The following is a 17,739-nucleotide window of genomic DNA, read 5'->3' as shown; positions in this document are numbered from 1 at the left end:
GTTCACGTTTGTGCAGTGACTTCCTCGCCTGGGATTCCGCTGAAGCACCGGTGCTGAGGAAAACGAATGATGCCCAGATGAAATGAACCCGTTAATATCCGGGAGATGTGATCCATCTGTTGTCGTAAAGCTGACATACGTGATGTGGTGGGGATCCATACATTTGGGTCTCGTACAGCTGAGATGGTGGCGCCTCTATCATCGATGGGGAAGAACAGAGTACAAGACGCTGTGACTTGTCCCAAATCAATGCAGGGGAGACTCGCTATGAGAAGAGACCGAGGAGTCGTCCGACCCGACACGTGCTTCGCCCGTCCCTCCTCTCCAACCATGAAGCTCTCCGTCCTCCTCTTTCTCCTCCTCTCCTCCCTCCATCCCTCCTCCTCTCAACGCTACAACGCGCTGTTTAGCTTCGGGGACTCGATGGCCGACACCGGCAACGTCCGCATCGCCAAGCTCCCGTACGGCATGACCTTCTTCGGCAACGCCACCGGTCGGTGCTCCGACGGCCGCCTGGTCATCGACTTCATAGGTACCTACCGCACATGTATACCCCTCTTCGCCGGCCACCTAACTGCGGATCATAAACCAAAACTCTGTTGCACGTCCCGCAGCGCAGGCGCTGGGATTTCCGCTGCTTCCGCCGTCTCAGGAGGACCACGACTTCAAGCGAGGCGCAAACTTCGCCGTCGTCGCCGCCACCACGCTCGGCTTCGAGTTCTTCAACGAGCGCAACCTCAGCAGAGGCCTGTGGGTCAATGCCTCCCTCCACACCCAGGTGGAGCGATTCGAGAGGCTGCTGCCCTCCATCTGCGGCGCGCCGCAAGGTGATGCACATATGCTTGCGATTGCATGCGTTCCCTACATCGACCCGTCCTCTATTCTTGCCGCTGATACGGTTATTGGACGGCAGACTGCAAGGAGTTCCTGAGCAAGTCTCTCTTCATCGTCGGCGAGTTCGGAGGAAACGACTACAGCACCGCTCTCTTCTTCGCAACGCCGATAGATGAAGTGAACACCTTCGTGCCCCATGTCATCGACGCTCTCTCGGATGGTGTGGAGGTGATTAGCTTCAATCATTTGAGCCATCGTTGGATACCTCTCTCGATTCCCCCACTAATTCTCATCCGACTGGTCCGTGCACGCAGAGATTGATCGGCCTCGGTGCAGCGGACATCATCGTGCCAGGAGTGCTGCCCGTGGGGTGTTTCCCACTGTACTTGACCAACTTCCACACGCCTGACCCCGAAGACTACGGCCCCAAGACCGGATGCACGAGGAGCTACAACGCCCTGTCGTGGTTGCACAACGCACTGCTCCGGAAATCTCTCGACCATCTCCGGCGCAAGCACCCCGCGGTATCCATCCGATACGCGGATTATTATTCCCAGATCATCGACTTCGCCATCAATCCACTCAAGTATGGTGAGTCTTACGAACTTGTTCCCTTTATTCATCCACAAATCTAATTCTCATGAAACTAGTTAGCTTCGGAAGAATGGAACACTGATACTGCTAACTTGGCCATTCCGAAATGATTTCTCTTTGTTGGTAGAGCAAATTTGACTTCCAATATAAAAAAAGTGATCGATGGTTCATGCATTAAGTTACGTAATGAAATGTGAGTCCTCGCAAGCCATGTTTTGGAGATGCACCACAATGAAATCGAGGCACTGGTGGATGATTTCATCGATCTAAATGGAAGCCACGAGGAGCAATTAAAATGCTGTGGATTTAGAGAGAAGAATACTAAGTTTAGGAGTGGCACACACATTAAACTTTAGACCGAGTGTCGGATAGTGGACCATAACATCATTTTATTTGGATTAGTATGCCAGCAACACCACCTGCCACTGTTGGACCACTCACCCACCCACACCACGTTTACTGTCAGTAGTAGCGAAATGGTAATCGGAACATATGCACCGAACTCGAAGTGTGAAATGGTTGGCCAGTGATTTATCTGACGAGGGCCAAATATTGATTGATGTGATTTTGAGGCGTGAATCCCTCATGTTCTTTGTCTAATGAATGAATGGTCTTTAAACCACCATGTCTAATCTACGACACACACACCCATCATAAAAACATGGGGAAAGCAAAAGCTGAGTGAGGTGTGGCACGCACGCAGGGCTGCGGGAGATGTTTGATCCGCACACGCAAAGCTGGGAATTTGATGCTTTCGGTTGTCGAGGCATGTGAAGATGCGTATGGGGTGTTTGGTTAGGAGTCACAGACGTGTTTCTTCGTCTCGGAAAGAAGCATTAGGCACTAAGGTCGGCCAGGGAATCTCGTGACACGACCTCCGAGAGGATTCATCGTGGGAAGCAGGTGGAAACAACATGGGCAGGAACAAACAACGGTTCGGGAGTTGTCCCCCGTTGCGGATGGATCCCATTGATTGCGGGAACGGTGCCCGGCTTTGACGGGGCTTACGGTTTACGAGTGTCGTGAAGCTGGTTGCAACTCCGATGAATTCTAGTGTAGTCTTTGCCTTCGAACTCGACACAAGCAGTCGTCATATTGTGTGTTCCTCTGCAACGTTAGCGCCCTGCAGTTGACATACGTACATGCATGATTTGATGTGCAGTTAAGATCATCTATTTTAACTTGGCACAGGATTCACCGCCGGAGCTCTTCGTGCTTGCTGTGGGAAGGGCGACAACATCTACAACTACGACCAAGAAAGACGGTGCAGCGAGAAGAACTTCACCGTGTGCGACGACGTGTCGACACACGTGAACTGGGACGGCATCCACATGACCGAGGCCGCTCACCGTGCCATCGCCGACGGCTGGCTGCACGGTCCCTACGTCGACCCCCCTATTCTGAGCTCCGCCCGTAGTTGATTAGAGCTTTACAGCCGGGAGTACATGCAGCAGCAGCTCCTTGATTACCGAATCAAAGTTACCTCCCTCTATTCTCTCTTTATAGGAGAACAGCGTCTGTGCTGTTCCGCTGTTCTTGACACATGAGTTCTTTTTTTGATGACTACAGCTATACATATTTAGGATTGGCAACAGGATGATTGATTGTTTTGAGCTGATGATGATTCGAGGGTTTAAAGCATGTCAAGCGAAGAGACATTTATTGATGAAACCTTGTATTATTATTCTTTGAATTTGTTACTCTTCGATTGGTTTTGTTGTGACGGACATATTTCATAAATTCGTAGTAATCTTCTATATATATATGTGTGTGTATACGTACATGTACCTTTATTTAGCTTGTTTCTACGACTGTAAGTGGTATGCAAACATGAAGGCAGCTTTATTTGCCTCCATACGTTCTTGGTTGATTCTGATCTTCCATCTTCGCATCAAACCAGCTGAAACAAGTGCAAAGTATTTAGATGTGTATCACAAGAAGAACATCTACTGTTTTAATTCATCAAATTCACATGCCTTGCTTATTTACATTAGGAAATCAGAGTATAGCTAACACACTTCTGATGAAGAGTGGATCATCATACATCAATATAAGGGAAGCTCTAGTACCTCAAAGCTCTACCATTTAGAAATACTCGCTGCGGTTGTGGTCTATAAAATTCAATGACGCTTGCCCGATAAGCAATCTGAAGTTTGTTTTTCACAGTGGATACAAACGAAAAAGTAGCATCCTGATGAGTGCAAGCAGAGCGATTATGTGCTTCAACTCCATGGCATAGAATTCATGAAGAGGAGCTTGAGGACTCAGAATGGTGAGATCCTTTGCCTTTTGTTGCTGAATGATGCCCTTGACAGAAAGTCTTCTCGTGATTTGACTCTATCAAGTATGGAATTCAGGGCCTGGTGAACAGAAGCCACAAAAAGATGCTTGTCGACGTTGCTAAAGGTTCCTTCGGATGTCATCGTGAGTACATTTTTCATTCGGCCACCCAAAGTTGAAATTTCAGCTCTAACAGTTTTCAGATGCAGACCACTCAGTGCTTGTCTTAGATCTGCAAGGATCTCTGGCCGGTCGTCACAACATAGAGATGCTCTGACCATTAATCTGCCAGCGATCGTCATATCTCCTTCAACTTCAACTCTCACTTCATCAGTATCCGATGGAACAGTGTAACTTTTGTTGATTTCTGCAGCATTCCTCTTGAGTTTCTTTACATGGCTGATCACTTGTGCGAGTAAGGCAGCTTTCTCCATCTGTAAGTAACCATAGCCTCTTACTAAACTGTCTTATAACAAGGGAAGTTGCTTTCAAGATATATCAAAAAGGCACAAAAGACACTTAGAAAACATATTGTTATTTGGAGGTATATATATTTAGATGCAGTTTTGCCACAGTATAAATTTACTCATACCAAGAATCACAGATTGATCATGATTTACCATATGTCAGTAGTGTTCTGCCAAGTCAAGTAGGAAAGGATTCAGAGAGTGACAGGAACACCAATCGAGCTTATGTTCTAGGTCAAGTCAATATCGATGACAAGAGATAAGTCGGAAGCCGATCCAGATCAAGTTTGCCCACCACCATTTGCCAGTCAAACCAAAGCTTAGCATATTTTGTTCTAGTCATGGGTGCACTTCATTGTTGAGTTTTGACAATAGATCAGTTGACAGCTATATCTGTTCCTAAATGAAACATGATCTTTTGAAAATACCATCTCACAGCCCAATAGGTAATAAGCAGAAGGTCTTGCAAAGAAATTGCAATTCTGACAAAGGATCTAAACAAAAAAAGAAGAAAACAAAGAGGAGGAAAGGGAGGAAGAAAGAAGGATAACTAACCACAAAGATGTGATTCTTTTTGCCTTGTTATTCTAGGAGGGAGGCTAAAACCTATTTTAATGCTAATGAAAACAACAATGAGCTAAAAGATTAATGGAGACAGAATTCCAACTAAATGAACCAAAAGATACTGAAAATGGATAAACATTAACTTTCGATCTAACAGGTAAATGAAAGAAATGCACATAGAACATAATCAAAATCACCCGAAATAACAGCGAGTCTGAAAAGAGTGAAGTGGCGTTAACGGGAGGGACCTCCACAGCACAAGGAAACCTGCCAATTAACTACACAAAACAGAGCAAGAAGAACAAAGAGAGAGCGATTAGTAACCTTGTCATCGCAGGGGACCATGCTCCTCAGCACGGCGAGGTGGCCATTGATCCTCTCCCTCCGCCGCCTCTCAGCCTCGCTGTGGCTCTTCATCGCCATCGCCGTCTTCGCGTCCAGAATCCCTGCGCCCACCCTCTTGCCTCCCAGCCTCGAAGGCGCCCTTCTTTCCTGATCCAACACCATCGAAGACGACGACCCATCCGACCCAAAATCAAACCCTAGACCATTAGGAAACCGTCTACAGAACCCCGAATCCCCAACAGGAACAGAACCCATCAGGTGGCAAACAAAGAGAGGGAGAGAAAAAAACCGAAGAAGAAGAAGAAGAAGTAGCAACTCAAGATTCAAGCCCTCCTTCGGGAACTCAGGAACCGGGAGGGCGGTTCGTGGGGTAGGACCAGAAGGGGAGCCTCAGCCGCCGCAGTTTCGTCGCTTCGCCCTCTACTTGCTCGCCGAAGTTGGATCCAGTTGCTCTTCTTCTTATGATCCAATCGATTGCTTCCATTACGTGCGAGAACAGAATTGGAGGCAGGGTCTAAAGGGACGCCGGTTTCATCTTCGATCTCCTATTGAAATCGACCATTTCTCCCTCCGTTCCAGGGCGAACAATCTCGGAATCGGTAGAAAGGCCACACCTTTTCGTCGAGGGGGCAGAAGAATCCAAAACTCAATAGTGAGAATGAGCTCTTGCGGGAAGCAAATTGAAGATTTATATACGACGAAGATAAATAAATTAATCCCTAATTTATTTTTAAGTAATTTAAATGAAAGGATAAGAATGTCAAACATATTGTCACATCAATTTATTCGTTTACAATAATAATATTTTTTTTACTTCCAATAACAAAATTGCAGAAAGGTTGTGTACTATATATATATATATATATATAACAAATAATGATGTGTGGAGAAATTAGTTTTATAATTTGCAGAAGTGCACCCACCCAAGCACTGTTGGGACTCAGAAATGTGGCCTCTTTCAAAGATGAAAAGGTGGTGGATAAGCATATAGAACATGCGTCCTGTCCCCTCAAGACCTATGTGGCCACATTAACTCTCTCGCTTGTCTCCTCTCGTTGCCTTGGGGATCTTATACCAATTCTCTTTTGAGCATCGACGAACTGCTTCCCTCCGATTTGATAATGTAAAAGGATGATGATGGTCGAGTTAGGTAGGTAGGTCGCATTTTTCTTCGTCCCCACCGACGTGACGACCTGCTGCAGAAGCATGAAACATACTTGCTCAAAGAAGAATCCACCCATCTCATGGAGGTGCGAATCCTCAGCCCATTTCAAGATTCGAAGCTTCAAAACAAATAAAACCAGCAATTCTACGAGAAGCAAAGCAAATCAAATCAAATCATCCCATACGAGAGAGAGAGAGAGAGAGAGAGAGAGAGAGAAAAGGAACATAGAAAACAATTCCTTTTCTCTCTCTCTCTCTCTCTCTCTCTCTCTCTACCCGAATATGTATAGTTTATGACTGTCATTGGCAAAACACATTATTTATACTTGTTAAATAATAGGAACAAAATTCGTTTTGTCATCCATACTTACCACATATGAATATTTTCATGGGCTGGAGATCCATCCATCACAATGCTGGATTAGATGCAGCCAAACATGTCGAGAGAAGCTGACAAGCGAGCTAATGTTTAATTCATTGACAGTGAGAGGAATGAAGATAGGTCATCACGACAGCCTTAATAAGAGATGCCTTTGTTTAACTCATTCAACTCGAGGAGCCCATACGGTGACAGTAAAATGAGAGGTGGTGTTTTGACAGTAAAATGAGGATATGAAAGATTACCAACTTGCTCAAGCTCATCTCTCTCCATCATTTTAGGATATATGTAATCCAAATCTCAAACGCCTCGGTGTTTGACCGGGTGATGGCGAAGGGGAGATAGCGTAGGAATCCCTTAATCGGGGCAGCAATTGAAATCCCACGTACCACAAAACGCTCTGCCTTCTGCTTTATTATATATGGTTCGAGGCAGCCTCGCACTGAGGTTCGCGGTGGAGTGCTGCTGGGGGTTCCTTGCACGTCCAAACCCCCTCACACCACCCTGACAATGCCTTCGTTTTGCCTCTTTGGCTTACCTTGGTCTTGGAAGCAGATCAAGAAGAAGCCGAGGTTGCCCCGAGGTGTGTAGATCGGGCTTTTGGGAGCTCAAAAGATGTATTCTGATGTTCATGTTAAGAAGAAGGTATAACACATGCATCTTTTTTAGGGCAAAATCATAACTGTTTTCCTGGGATTCCTCTCTCTCTCTCTCTCTCTCTCTCTCTCTCTCTCTCTCTCTCTCTCTCTCTCTCTCAGAGAAGACAATTCAAGCAAGCATGACGCCGAGCAACGGGCAGCTAGCAGTGCCTCCGGGCTTCCGGTTTCACCATACAGATGAAGAGCTGCTGTATTATTTACCTGAGGAAGAAAGTAGCCTATGAAGCCATTGATCTTGATGTTATAAGAGAGGTCGACGTCAACAAACTTGAGCCATGGGACATCGAAGGTTCAGTTCACTGTGCTTCGCTCTATCATAGGATCCATATTCTGCCCTTTCTGTAGTATCACTAAGATGATAAGCTCTCTGCTTAGGAACTATTAACATGGAGTACTCTGATTCCTCAACAGAGAAGTGCAGAATTGGGTGTGGGCCTCAAAACGAGTTGTTCTTCTTTAGCCACAAGGACAACAAGTACCCTACCGGAACTCGAACCAACCGAGCAACAACTGCAGGTTTCTTGAAGGGCACAGGGAGGGAGGGACAAAGCCATCCATCTTAGCAACTCAAGGAGGATTGGCATGAGGAAAACCCTGTAGTTCTACACCGGGAGAACCCCTCATGGCCAGAAGACTGATTGGATCATGCATGAGTATCGTCTGGATGAAAGCTTGGACATTCAGGTATGGTGAACCTGCAGTCACACCTAACAAAAGTCATTTAAAAGCACATTCTATCATTCTCTTTATTCTATGTGGCAAGAACCACCACAGAAATCCCACTTTGTCCTCAGAAAGAAGAGCCATTCAGGATCCCTAGTTGCATCGTCTTGAATCAGTATTCCTTCTGCTCATAGAAGAAGAAATCGATGAAAATTTTAGCCAAGCTAAGAGAAATCCTTTTGGGCTACGTAGGAAGATGGATGGGCTGTCTGCAGAGTATTCAAGAAGAAGAACCATCAAGGAGTCATCCCACCAGAAGCAATCCTCGAAGAAGACCGGTTCAATCCATCGAAGGCAAGCGGATGTTCTCCGGTGGATCACAAGCACAACTTCCAAACCCTGTGTGACTTGTCATTTAATGCCTCCATGTATCTCCCTCAGCTCGTGTGAGCTCTGAGCCCACCATCCCATCCTTCGTTCCTCCACTCCCCATGAACTTGTGTTACAGATGATATGTTATTTAGATAAATTTTATTAATTTTGAGATGATTTGTATTTGTTATAAGTTGTCACATACAATATCTATTGAGGCAAAGAAAAAGGATACAAATTCAGTGGAAGAAATCAAATATATTATTGATTGAATATTATAAATCTTGATCCAACATCTTAAATATTCAGCTCTACAGATATAGAAGTCAAAACTAATGATTTGATGTGATTATAATTATTTAATCTATTTTCTATCGACTTAAATCAAGTCAAGAATATTGTCTTCTTAAGAGAACAGATCATATATTTGATTTGATGTGAAACATCATATCCAAGACTTAGGTGATCATTGAAAAGCTTGGGAATCCATTTGGCCAAGAGTGCATGATAGAGCAATTGGGTCTTTGTGGTGAGTTGTACTTCACCAAGTAATTTCCCAAACAGCAATCATCGTTCCCTGCCAAGCAAAATTTGTCTGAACCCTTTTGTTTATTCCTTTGATCACCCATTTAGACAGTGACACATCATACCAACTAGTTTTGTTATTTGAGATGACAAAGAACCTATTAGTTATTGTTATTAAATTAATAATTATAAAATTACAGTAATATAAAGTGATCTCACAAAACTATATCTTCCTTTTGAACTCATTAAATTAATATTAAGTAATGATTTTGTTGAAAAGCTAAAATGAGATACATGTGTTCTTTGAAACATAAGATAGGGATATTTTTTTTGTTTTTGAGTTTATAGTTAATTATTTGAATATATTTTAAATGATTATAAAATTTTCATCTTAAAAAGAAAAGAAAAAAAGGGGCGAAATTTGACAAATCTAATTTGATATTAATAAATTGGACATTTTTATGAATTAATTGTTGTCTTCCTTATCTGTCGACGTCGCCTCGCCCCCCACCCTTTCCCAACCCCTAAAGCCAGAAGGCCCGATTCATCATACCATACCACTCGAGTCTCCCATCGAATTGTATGTTGTGGACATTATTATATCGAGAGCTCGCTCTTGAATCTCCGCAGTCGACACCCGTAGCGTCCGAGGCGAGGAAGTGGGGCAGCGGGCGCCCCTCTCCCTCTAGGATTCGTCACCTTTTGGGATGCGTCGGCTCGCCAGGAGATCGGAAACTCTCCATCTCTTCTCTGCCTCCGGGTCCGAGTTCCTTCTCCAAAACCGGGTCTTTGCCGCTCTGGGAGCGAACATCCAAGCTTTCTGTTCCTGATTCCACCCGGATAGGTCCCGGATTTTATCGAGTTTGAATTCTGCGTGGAGATCCTTTCTTTCCGCTGGGGTACTCTTCTTTCTTTTTGGGGAAGGCCCGTTCTTGCCTGTTGCAATTCTCTCTTGATTCTTTGGTGGAGAATTCTGTGAGCGAGATCCGATTGGAGGCTGAAAATGGCATCTTTGTTCCTGATTATTTCCTAAAAGTTATCAACTTTTTCACAGATTCGCTATCTCTCTTCTCTATTGGCTAATCATATCCGCTTTGGGTGGGTTATCCGGCACTATTGGTGGTCAGCAACCCACTTAGATGGTGGTATGCAGAGCTAGTTTCAGAAATTTGGCAGTTCCAGCGACCGGTCTGATCTATATATCTTCCAGTAGGAGGCTTTTCAGGAGTTGGGGGAGGGATCTGAGCCTGAAACCAGCCTTCTGTCACTGGAACAACCGCAAATTCAGGGCGTCTGCGAAGATGATGTTCGATTCGAGCGCATCTATGGGACCTCAAGCTATCGTCAATGTGTTGCAGGAAAAAGACCGCGGTGGAGATGGAGATTATGTGAGCGGTGGATGGAAAAGGTAAATCTTTTCTGTTTGTAAGGGTGTTACAACTTTTGACATTTTAATTTAAACATGAGGAGCATGCACAATAGAGTCATAGCTGGTGTGGTTACAACATGTTGTCATAGCAATATCGTTGTAAGGCGTCCATGCTGTTAAGGCCAGAAGCATACATCAGTCTTCCTTGTATGGTACAAGTTATTTGAAAGGTTTTGAAGTCCTTATACGGGGGTAAATTTTTGTATTGAACACTGAGCTTGAACAGTTTATCTGTTATGTACACCAGTGTTGATGTTCATCGTGTATAAGTTAATTGGTGATACCAGATACAACTTCCGATTCTCCATGGGTTTCCTTGTACTGAGAGGGGCATATACCCTTAGATCAACTTTCTTCCACCCTTTCATGCAGCAAGCTTTAAATAAACTTAACAGGGAACTCTATTTACACCCACTTCTGTACTATTTACTTGGCATCCTGTTACAAGAATTTGGCTGTAAAATATCCTTCCTAATTATTTGTGACTTTGTTTAGTTTATATTAGCTATGAATAATATTTGTTCTTGGTGGCTTTTATCATCATAGGTGCTACAAGGCTTCTGATTGGTTTGTGTACATGAAGGATGACAAACTATGTATTGCTTTTTGCCTCATTGTACCATGTACTTTATTGCTTTTGCTGCATGACAAGTATTCTTGCAGTACATGGATGGAAGTTCTTCCATGTACTAATGAGGTCTTTCTTAAACAAGTCAAAACCTGTGCTGTTCTTGTATCAGTCGTCCAACTAACAAAGCATTCCGAAGGTCCTAGATATTTTGTCATGCTAGAGATGTTTCCAAACCCAGTGGCGGTGTGCTATGGTACTCCTGATATTGCAGTGGGTATCAGTATCTTCATATTTATTCCAAAAGCAGCTTTCATTGTTTTACTTATAGAGACAACCTAACTTGTAAACATCATTGCTAGTGGTTAGGATATAGTAAATGTTTTCTTGTCAACCTTGTATATTGTCAATATATATATACTACATTAGCTCCTTTTACTGTGTTATGTTTGGAAGATTAAACTGAATGTGTCACATCATGGACTTTTATTTGACTGGCAGTGAGGATGGAAGATTGAGTTATGGATATTCAAGTTTTAGGGGAAGGAGAGCAAGCATGGAGGATTGTTGTGATGTTAAAATATCTAACATCAATGAGCAATCTGTTAGCCTCTTCGGAATATTTGATGGTTTGATATTTTCTGCTCTCTTGTTTATTCTTTATTATAATTTTCCTTGGTTTGCAAGTTTTATGTTCTATTGACATCTTAACATTGAAGGTCATGGTGGATCTCGTGCTGCTGAATATTTGAAGGACCACTTATTTGAAAACCTTATGAAACATCCACTGTTCATGACAGACACAAAATTGGCTATTAGTATGTTTAAGACATTTAACTTTGGTTCAGAGTTTTGGTAACTGATTAATGAAATATATTTTAATGTGTTACTTTGGTTTATCTTTTTGTGTGAACCACAGGTGAAACATATCTTAAAACTGATTCAGACTTCCTGGAAGCTGAAAGAATTGCTTTCAGAGATGATGGTTCTACCGCTTCAACAGCTATTTTTATCGGAAACCAGTTATATGTAGCCAATGTTGGTGATTCACGGGTTGTGATGTCAAAGGCAGGCGAAGGTACAAGTTGTCTTAATTTGTTGTTTTTTCCATCAAGAGGACAGAATATCTTTTTGCATGTCCTGGATAATCATATTTTATGCCGATTGTTGATATCTTTCTTGGCTAGTTATTGTTTATTTTTACGTCTCTTCTGTTTGTTTTATTAATTGTATTCATAATAGCTTCAATGGAGTTCTACTGGTACCTGCAAAATTTGAGATTTGAGTTATTTCAATTGCAGACATAATCTTAATCATAAAATCTGGCATTATCCTAGATTTGTGCCGGTATATCATGTATAACATGTGAAGCAGTTCCATGTATTTACTTGATTGTCCAAGTTGCATCTGTCTTTAAAGATATTTCATTTCATTTGACTACTAATTTTAATTACAATAGGTTTAGGATAGCATACCAACAACATTATCACAGAAGTAATGCATTGGGTTGATCATTAAATGGGAATCAAAGATCACCAAAGGTACATATTATATAGAGTTAATGCAGGATGACTAACTTAGAAAGAGGCATCAAGGTTTGTTTTGAATGTCATGTTCCTCTTAGGCTAAAAAGAAAGTAGCTGTGAGATCAACTATGCTTTATGGATTAGAATGTTGGCTAATAAAGAAACAGCTTATTGAAAGGTTATTTCACTGAGAAGAGTGTATTGAAATAAATGAAAAGGATTACTAGAAAAGATAGGATAATTTTTTTTAATTTGTTAATAACTCGGGTTGATCATAGGAAAAATGAGGTAAACTCATAAAATATATGGACCTATCATAAGGGGACCTGTAGATGCATCAGCTAGATAAGTTGATTCAACTATAGTTGGCGATGCAAGGAGAGGTAAAAGAAGCTCTCAGACAACTATCAGAAACAATGCAAAGATATTTGACTGAATTAGTTTGACCAATGATATTGCTGTGGAATAGAGCTTAGAGCTCAATACAGGATTATATAGCCTATCACAAATAGTTGGGACTATGTGGCTTCTGGTTGTTGTTATCGATATTATTTTTTGGTTGTTGTCTTGATGACATAGTCTGGAAAATTTTTCTTACAGCAAAACTTACATTTCCCCAGAATCTGGAAAACATGTTTTCTGAAGGTTAATTGACATTTTGGAAGCATTTGATACAGTTTACATTTCATCCTCGTTTCCTTTTGTGGAATGTTGGTATATAAATTATATGGATTCTCTGCACAGTTCTTATTGACTTTCATTCCCTCACATATGTTTCATAAGTTATTTCTAAATTGTCTTTTATATTTATTCTGGAAGCAATCGCTCTTTCTGATGATCACAAGCCAAACAGAAGTGATGAGCGCAACAGAATTGAAAATGCTGGTGGCTTTGTTATGTGGGCTGGTAAGTCCTAGTTTGAGAAGTACAGGTAATTGATCAGAATATGCAGTTTGCTAATGACATTTATATTAAAATTTTAACTTAAGGTATGATATCGCAAAAAAATATTTGAAGTTCAGAGTCAGTTAATCTCTAGGTGAATTATTTTATTGATGATTAAAAATTTCTACCTGTAACTTATTGTGAAATCCTTTAAATCCCAATGAACTGAGGCATACAACCTAGCTTACTGAATATGGTATATCTACATAATTTTTCTAATGATCTATCCTAATATGAAATCCTCAACAAAATATAGTTTCATTTTTTGTTTCATTGTACTGGTGTCGTGTTATGGCTTGGGTTATGTTAACTTTTGTAGACTGAGAGCATATTGAATTTGCAGGTACATGGAGGGTAGGGGGTGTACTAGCAATGTCACGTGCATTTGGTAACCGCCATTTGAAGCAGTATGTCGTGGCAGAACCTGAGATTCAGGTAATCCAGTACACCATGAATTCTCTTAATCTTTGTGTTTCTTAATTGTAGAGTCCAAATGTGCTCTTATGATCCTAAGCTCATATTTCCAGTTTTATCCTCTTCTCACCTTCAGTATATTACCATTCTCCAAGAGTAGTGCTCTTTTAGCTGTCAGCTTTTAGGTTGTCTCACTGAACTAATGACTCACTTTCATGTCACCATGTTCAGGTCCCAGCAAATTATGTCAATTATCATAGAACATAGGTGCAAAGGCAACCGTATGATATGACAAAGTTTTATATGTTCATTTCTAACCATCTGCACTAATTTTCACATGATAACATGGTAATAGTCAGATCCTAGGGACCCTTGAACACATTGTGCCGTTAAAACCTCTAAACATCAACAAACAAGATGTTGGCTTTATAGACTTCTCAGTTTTTACTATTTTGATGGCAAAACATTAATCCTCTGAAACCTTTCATCCATGAATCTTTGACATATTCATGCCCATCTTAAATGTTCCTTCTCATTATATCTTTGATTGAAGTCACACCCAATTTTCCATCAATTCAACGTTTTCTATTCTCCCAACATCATCTTCTACTCCTCATCTCCCTGGCACTAATTTTGTACACAATGTTGGCTTTTGATTGTCCTGATAGTTAGAACCGTAAATCATAGTGGTCACATAAAACTCTTGATATATTCCCACTTTAACCATTTTACTTTAATTTTGAACAAACTATCAATCTTCTTGTTCTACTGAACAATAATTAAAGACAAAGTTTTTACTCAAGGTTTATAATTTCGTACCATATCGGTGTTTCGAGTTTTGCTCGATACGGGCGTATTGAGCTGTATGCTAAGGTGTACCGCTCGAATATATATATATATATATATATATATATATATATATATATATATATATATATATATATATATATATATATATATATATATATATATATATAATATAATATAATATAATATAAAAATAATATAAAAAATAAAAAAGGAGGCGTACGTTGCCTCAACGACGTTGTCTCCTTTTCTTCTCCTCGTCGCGTTAAACAAGGAGATGACCGTCATTTGCGGCATTCAATGAAGACGTCGAAGGCCGCAGACGTCTTCGGCCTTCGGTGAAGAACGCGGCGAATGTCGCAGGCGTCTCTAGCCTTCGGCGAAGGCCGTGGCGAAGAAAGAAGCCAATCCACCCCCTCTCCGTTACCTCCTAGATCGGGATTGTCGAGGGAGGGCGGCATTGGATCGGGAAGCATCGAGGTTCTTCTGATTATCCCTCTTCTTCGAATGTCTTCTCCCTATTCTCCCTCGACGCTTCTTCTTCCCTCGTCATAGCCAGGCTGATACCGCCCGGTAGCAGGCGGCGACGGTCGAAATATCGACCGTTACCACCCGATACAGCCCTGTATCATCCGATATGAGGCTAGATCAATGGTACCACCAGGTAGCGGGCGGTTCGCGTACCAGTCTACTGGCGGACCAGTATGTACCGTTCGGTACGGGCGGTATCATTCAGTATTGTAATCCTTGCTTTTACTTATAGGTACCTAACCATCTATTTTAACTATCCGCTCAGATCTTCTATTGTTATTGCATCTAGGTCATTATTCTGTATCCAAGATCCTAATTTGTTATGGTTGAGCTCTTTGATGCCTTCTTTGACAGTGTTTACTGTTTTCAAGTCAAATCAAGTTGACTTGGTAGTTTGTTCTTTTAAGGTTATTTCAGTTTTAATTTCTCTTGGTTTTAAGATCTGTCTCAATGACTGTAATGAAGGGACAAGATGCATACTGAAGGGTCTTGAGTCTAATTTTTTTCGTCAAGACTCGTGTCCCCTCAGCCTTACCTAACCATAGTTACCTGTAATATTGTCAGTATCCTTTTATGTGTAATATTGTCAGTATCCTTTTATGTGGTATGGTTACTCATTACTGTGGTCACCTCAATAATTCTATCTCCTTAACATGTCAAATTAAAATTATGCTAGACTTGTTTAGGAAGAAAAAAAATGAGGATCTGATATTTCTATTTCTGCTACCACTGAAGTGAAAAGTTCATTAAAACACAAGATGAGTGGAAACTTTGACAGTGCTAATTGCAATTCGTGTAAATTTTGCCATGTTTGGTTAACTTTATGGTGTATGATTGAGGGCTTAAAACCATGCTTCTAAGAGCACCACCATCATGTGTCTGGAGCTAGGCATTCCATCCTCTGTGATTTACATATTTGATGTCAAATATACAAGTTCAAGGAGTACCAAATGTTTCACCTTCTTCAGCAAGTGAATGGACTCTTTACTCGATACTTTTTATGATCCTTTATTATATTATATTATATTAATTGATGCACAACAATTCAATTGATTAAATTGGACAAATGTTATGTCACATCCTCTAGGTAATACCATTTTTGCACAGCTGTCTTTACTGTATTCAGAAAAACCTCCACAAGTTTACTAGTGTTGCTTTTTGGATAGAGTACTATAAAATGAATTGGAATACATTTGCATGCCTACGAACAGCATTTACCTATTGTGACAACGTTATTAACTTTGTTCAACACGTTTCAATCATTGCAGGAAGAAGAGGTTGATCAGGAATTGGAGTTGCTTGTTCTTGCAAGTGATGGACTGTGGGATGTCGTCACAAATGAGGTTAGCTCTTCCACTTACTGCAATGTTTGGCTATCTGGGCAAAAATTGTCTGAACATGCTACATGGTATGATATGATGATTAAAGTGTCATTGAGATAGGGGATCTCGACATGTTGCTATCTTGTTGGATATCGGTAACATGTCCAATATGGCCCAAGACTTAAATCCTCGATGCAGGCATGTTTTTGAAATATGACCCATTAGCCAAATCATGTCTGAAAATCCCCAAACAATGTAGAAACATCTGAAACCTTATCAAAATTACTGATGCTCTCTCTTTTAGAATTTTCCCTCCCTGTTATTTCCTTCAAACCACCCCCCTTGATTCAGTCTCCACTGGAGACTTGAACTTTTGGTTTGATCTATAAATTGGCATAAAGGGCAAATCTGTAGTTGGTACCAGAACCAGTCTCGAGTGGATATAGGAATGTATCCTGTACTAGTCGATGTATGTAGCAGCGTTCACTTCATGAAATCAATTGGCATCCTTTACTACCATCGATCGATGGCCTTATGCTTTTGAACCAAAGACTACATTCAGCCACAAAAAATCTATGCATGTCTCTTTACTTTTTTATTTGCCAATGCATTTCATGGAATGAAAGCATTCTGTACTGAGGCTCATTACAGACTGCCCTGAATTTTTTCTGAAATATAGTAGTTGCATCTGGAATTTTGAGATAAAAAAGTTAAATGTCTAACTGCGGTCGACTTTGTCACTCTGTCACCATGTTCTGTTTGTTAAAACTCTCGCACTATCTTGGTCTAAAAAAATGATAACGCCAATTTTCCATCTGTCTGAGAACATTCGTAAAAACCCTCTGTAAATCTTTCTGTAGTTAGTTGAAGTTTCTAACTGATCATATGCAACATGTCCTGTCCAAAAAGGATGCTGTTTCCATTGCAAGAATGGAGGAAGAACCAGAAGCCGCAGCTCGGAAGTTGACAGCGACCGCCTTTTCTCGCGGAAGTGCAGACAACATCACATGCATTGTGGTGAGACTCCATCACGACCGACTCGCTGTAGATTCCACATCGGCTAGTGAGAGTTGATCATTTGGTTTTGTTCTTGCCAGCTTATATCAACCTTTTCCTTATAATGTCTGCATATGGACGATTTCATGAACTCGGATTTGGTGTTTAGGTAACAAAACTTTCGCGTATGAGATCCTATTAGTTGACTTGTATGAAACCTCCACCCGGTTTGCAGTTTTACTTGAGCTGATAAAATCATAGGATATGATTTGAGAGGTAATCAAAGTGCCAATGAACCCATCGATGATTATTGTATTTTATCTGTCTTTTAGTTGAAGTTTTCGGCACTTCAGAA

The 17,739-nt window shown here is 41.2% G+C and overlaps 3 protein-coding genes and 1 pseudogene across 3 annotated transcripts; 3 read left to right on the top strand and 1 right to left on the bottom strand.

Moving 5' to 3' along the window:
- LOC103977016 (GDSL esterase/lipase At5g45910) lies at positions 1–3,128 on the top strand. The gene is made up of 5 exons (XM_009392400.3): positions 1–532; positions 615–827; positions 914–1,062; positions 1,149–1,425; positions 2,620–3,128. The coding sequence occupies exons 1-5, from the start codon at positions 184–186 to the stop codon at positions 2,847–2,849; spliced, it is 1,218 nt and encodes a 405-aa protein (XP_009390675.2). The 5' UTR covers positions 1–183; the 3' UTR covers positions 2,850–3,128.
- A 227-nt stretch (positions 3,129–3,355) lies between these two features.
- Positions 3,356–5,751, bottom strand: LOC135606865 (transcription factor bHLH30-like). The gene is made up of 2 exons (XM_065098197.1): positions 5,064–5,751; positions 3,356–4,142 (listed from the first exon to the last, which is right to left on the bottom strand). The coding sequence occupies exons 1-2, from the start codon at positions 5,337–5,339 to the stop codon at positions 3,693–3,695; spliced, it is 726 nt and encodes a 241-aa protein (XP_064954269.1). The 5' UTR covers positions 5,340–5,751; the 3' UTR covers positions 3,356–3,692.
- Positions 5,752–6,962: 1,211 nt separating this feature from the next.
- Positions 6,963–8,496, top strand: LOC135606393 (NAC domain-containing protein 76-like; annotated as a pseudogene).
- An 894-nt stretch (positions 8,497–9,390) lies between these two features.
- LOC135606862 (probable protein phosphatase 2C 52) lies at positions 9,391–17,721 on the top strand. The gene is made up of 9 exons (XM_065098195.1): positions 9,391–9,745; positions 9,901–10,254; positions 11,345–11,472; positions 11,563–11,661; positions 11,763–11,921; positions 13,189–13,275; positions 13,658–13,749; positions 16,335–16,409; positions 17,298–17,721. The coding sequence occupies exons 2-9, from the start codon at positions 9,986–9,988 to the stop codon at positions 17,460–17,462; spliced, it is 1,074 nt and encodes a 357-aa protein (XP_064954267.1). The 5' UTR covers positions 9,391–9,745; positions 9,901–9,985; the 3' UTR covers positions 17,463–17,721.
- Positions 17,722–17,739: the final 18 nt, after the last annotated feature.

This window comes from Musa acuminata, chromosome BXJ2-3 (genome assembly GCF_036884655.1).
Source record: "Musa acuminata AAA Group cultivar baxijiao chromosome BXJ2-3, Cavendish_Baxijiao_AAA, whole genome shotgun sequence".
Taxonomy (NCBI): domain Eukaryota; kingdom Viridiplantae; phylum Streptophyta; class Magnoliopsida; order Zingiberales; family Musaceae; genus Musa; species Musa acuminata.
This window is presented reverse-complemented; position numbering and strand designations above follow the sequence as displayed.

Excerpts from the sequence above, each read along its gene's own strand:
- LOC103977016 (XM_009392400.3), top strand. The coding sequence starts at position 184 with ATGGTGGCGCCTCTATCATCGATGGGGAAGAACAGAGTACAAGACGCT. Across the intron at positions 533-614 it reads CCTGGTCATCGACTTCATAG|CGCAGGCGCTGGGATTTCCG; the intron begins GTACCTACCGCA and ends CACGTCCCGCAG. Across the intron at positions 1,426-2,619 it reads CATCAATCCACTCAAGTATG|GATTCACCGCCGGAGCTCTT; the intron begins GTGAGTCTTACG and ends AACTTGGCACAG.
- LOC135606865 (XM_065098197.1), bottom strand. The coding sequence starts at position 5,339 with ATGGGTTCTGTTCCTGTTGGGGATTCGGGGTTCTGTAGACGGTTTCCT. Across the intron at positions 4,143-5,063 it reads TGGTCCCCTGCGATGACAAG|ATGGAGAAAGCTGCCTTACT; the intron begins GTTACTAATCGC and ends GGTTACTTACAG.
- LOC135606862 (XM_065098195.1), top strand. The coding sequence starts at position 9,986 with ATGGTGGTATGCAGAGCTAGTTTCAGAAATTTGGCAGTTCCAGCGACC. Across the intron at positions 13,750-16,334 it reads TGGCAGAACCTGAGATTCAG|GAAGAAGAGGTTGATCAGGA; the intron begins GTAATCCAGTAC and ends CAATCATTGCAG. Across the intron at positions 16,410-17,297 it reads GGGATGTCGTCACAAATGAG|GATGCTGTTTCCATTGCAAG; the intron begins GTTAGCTCTTCC and ends CTGTCCAAAAAG.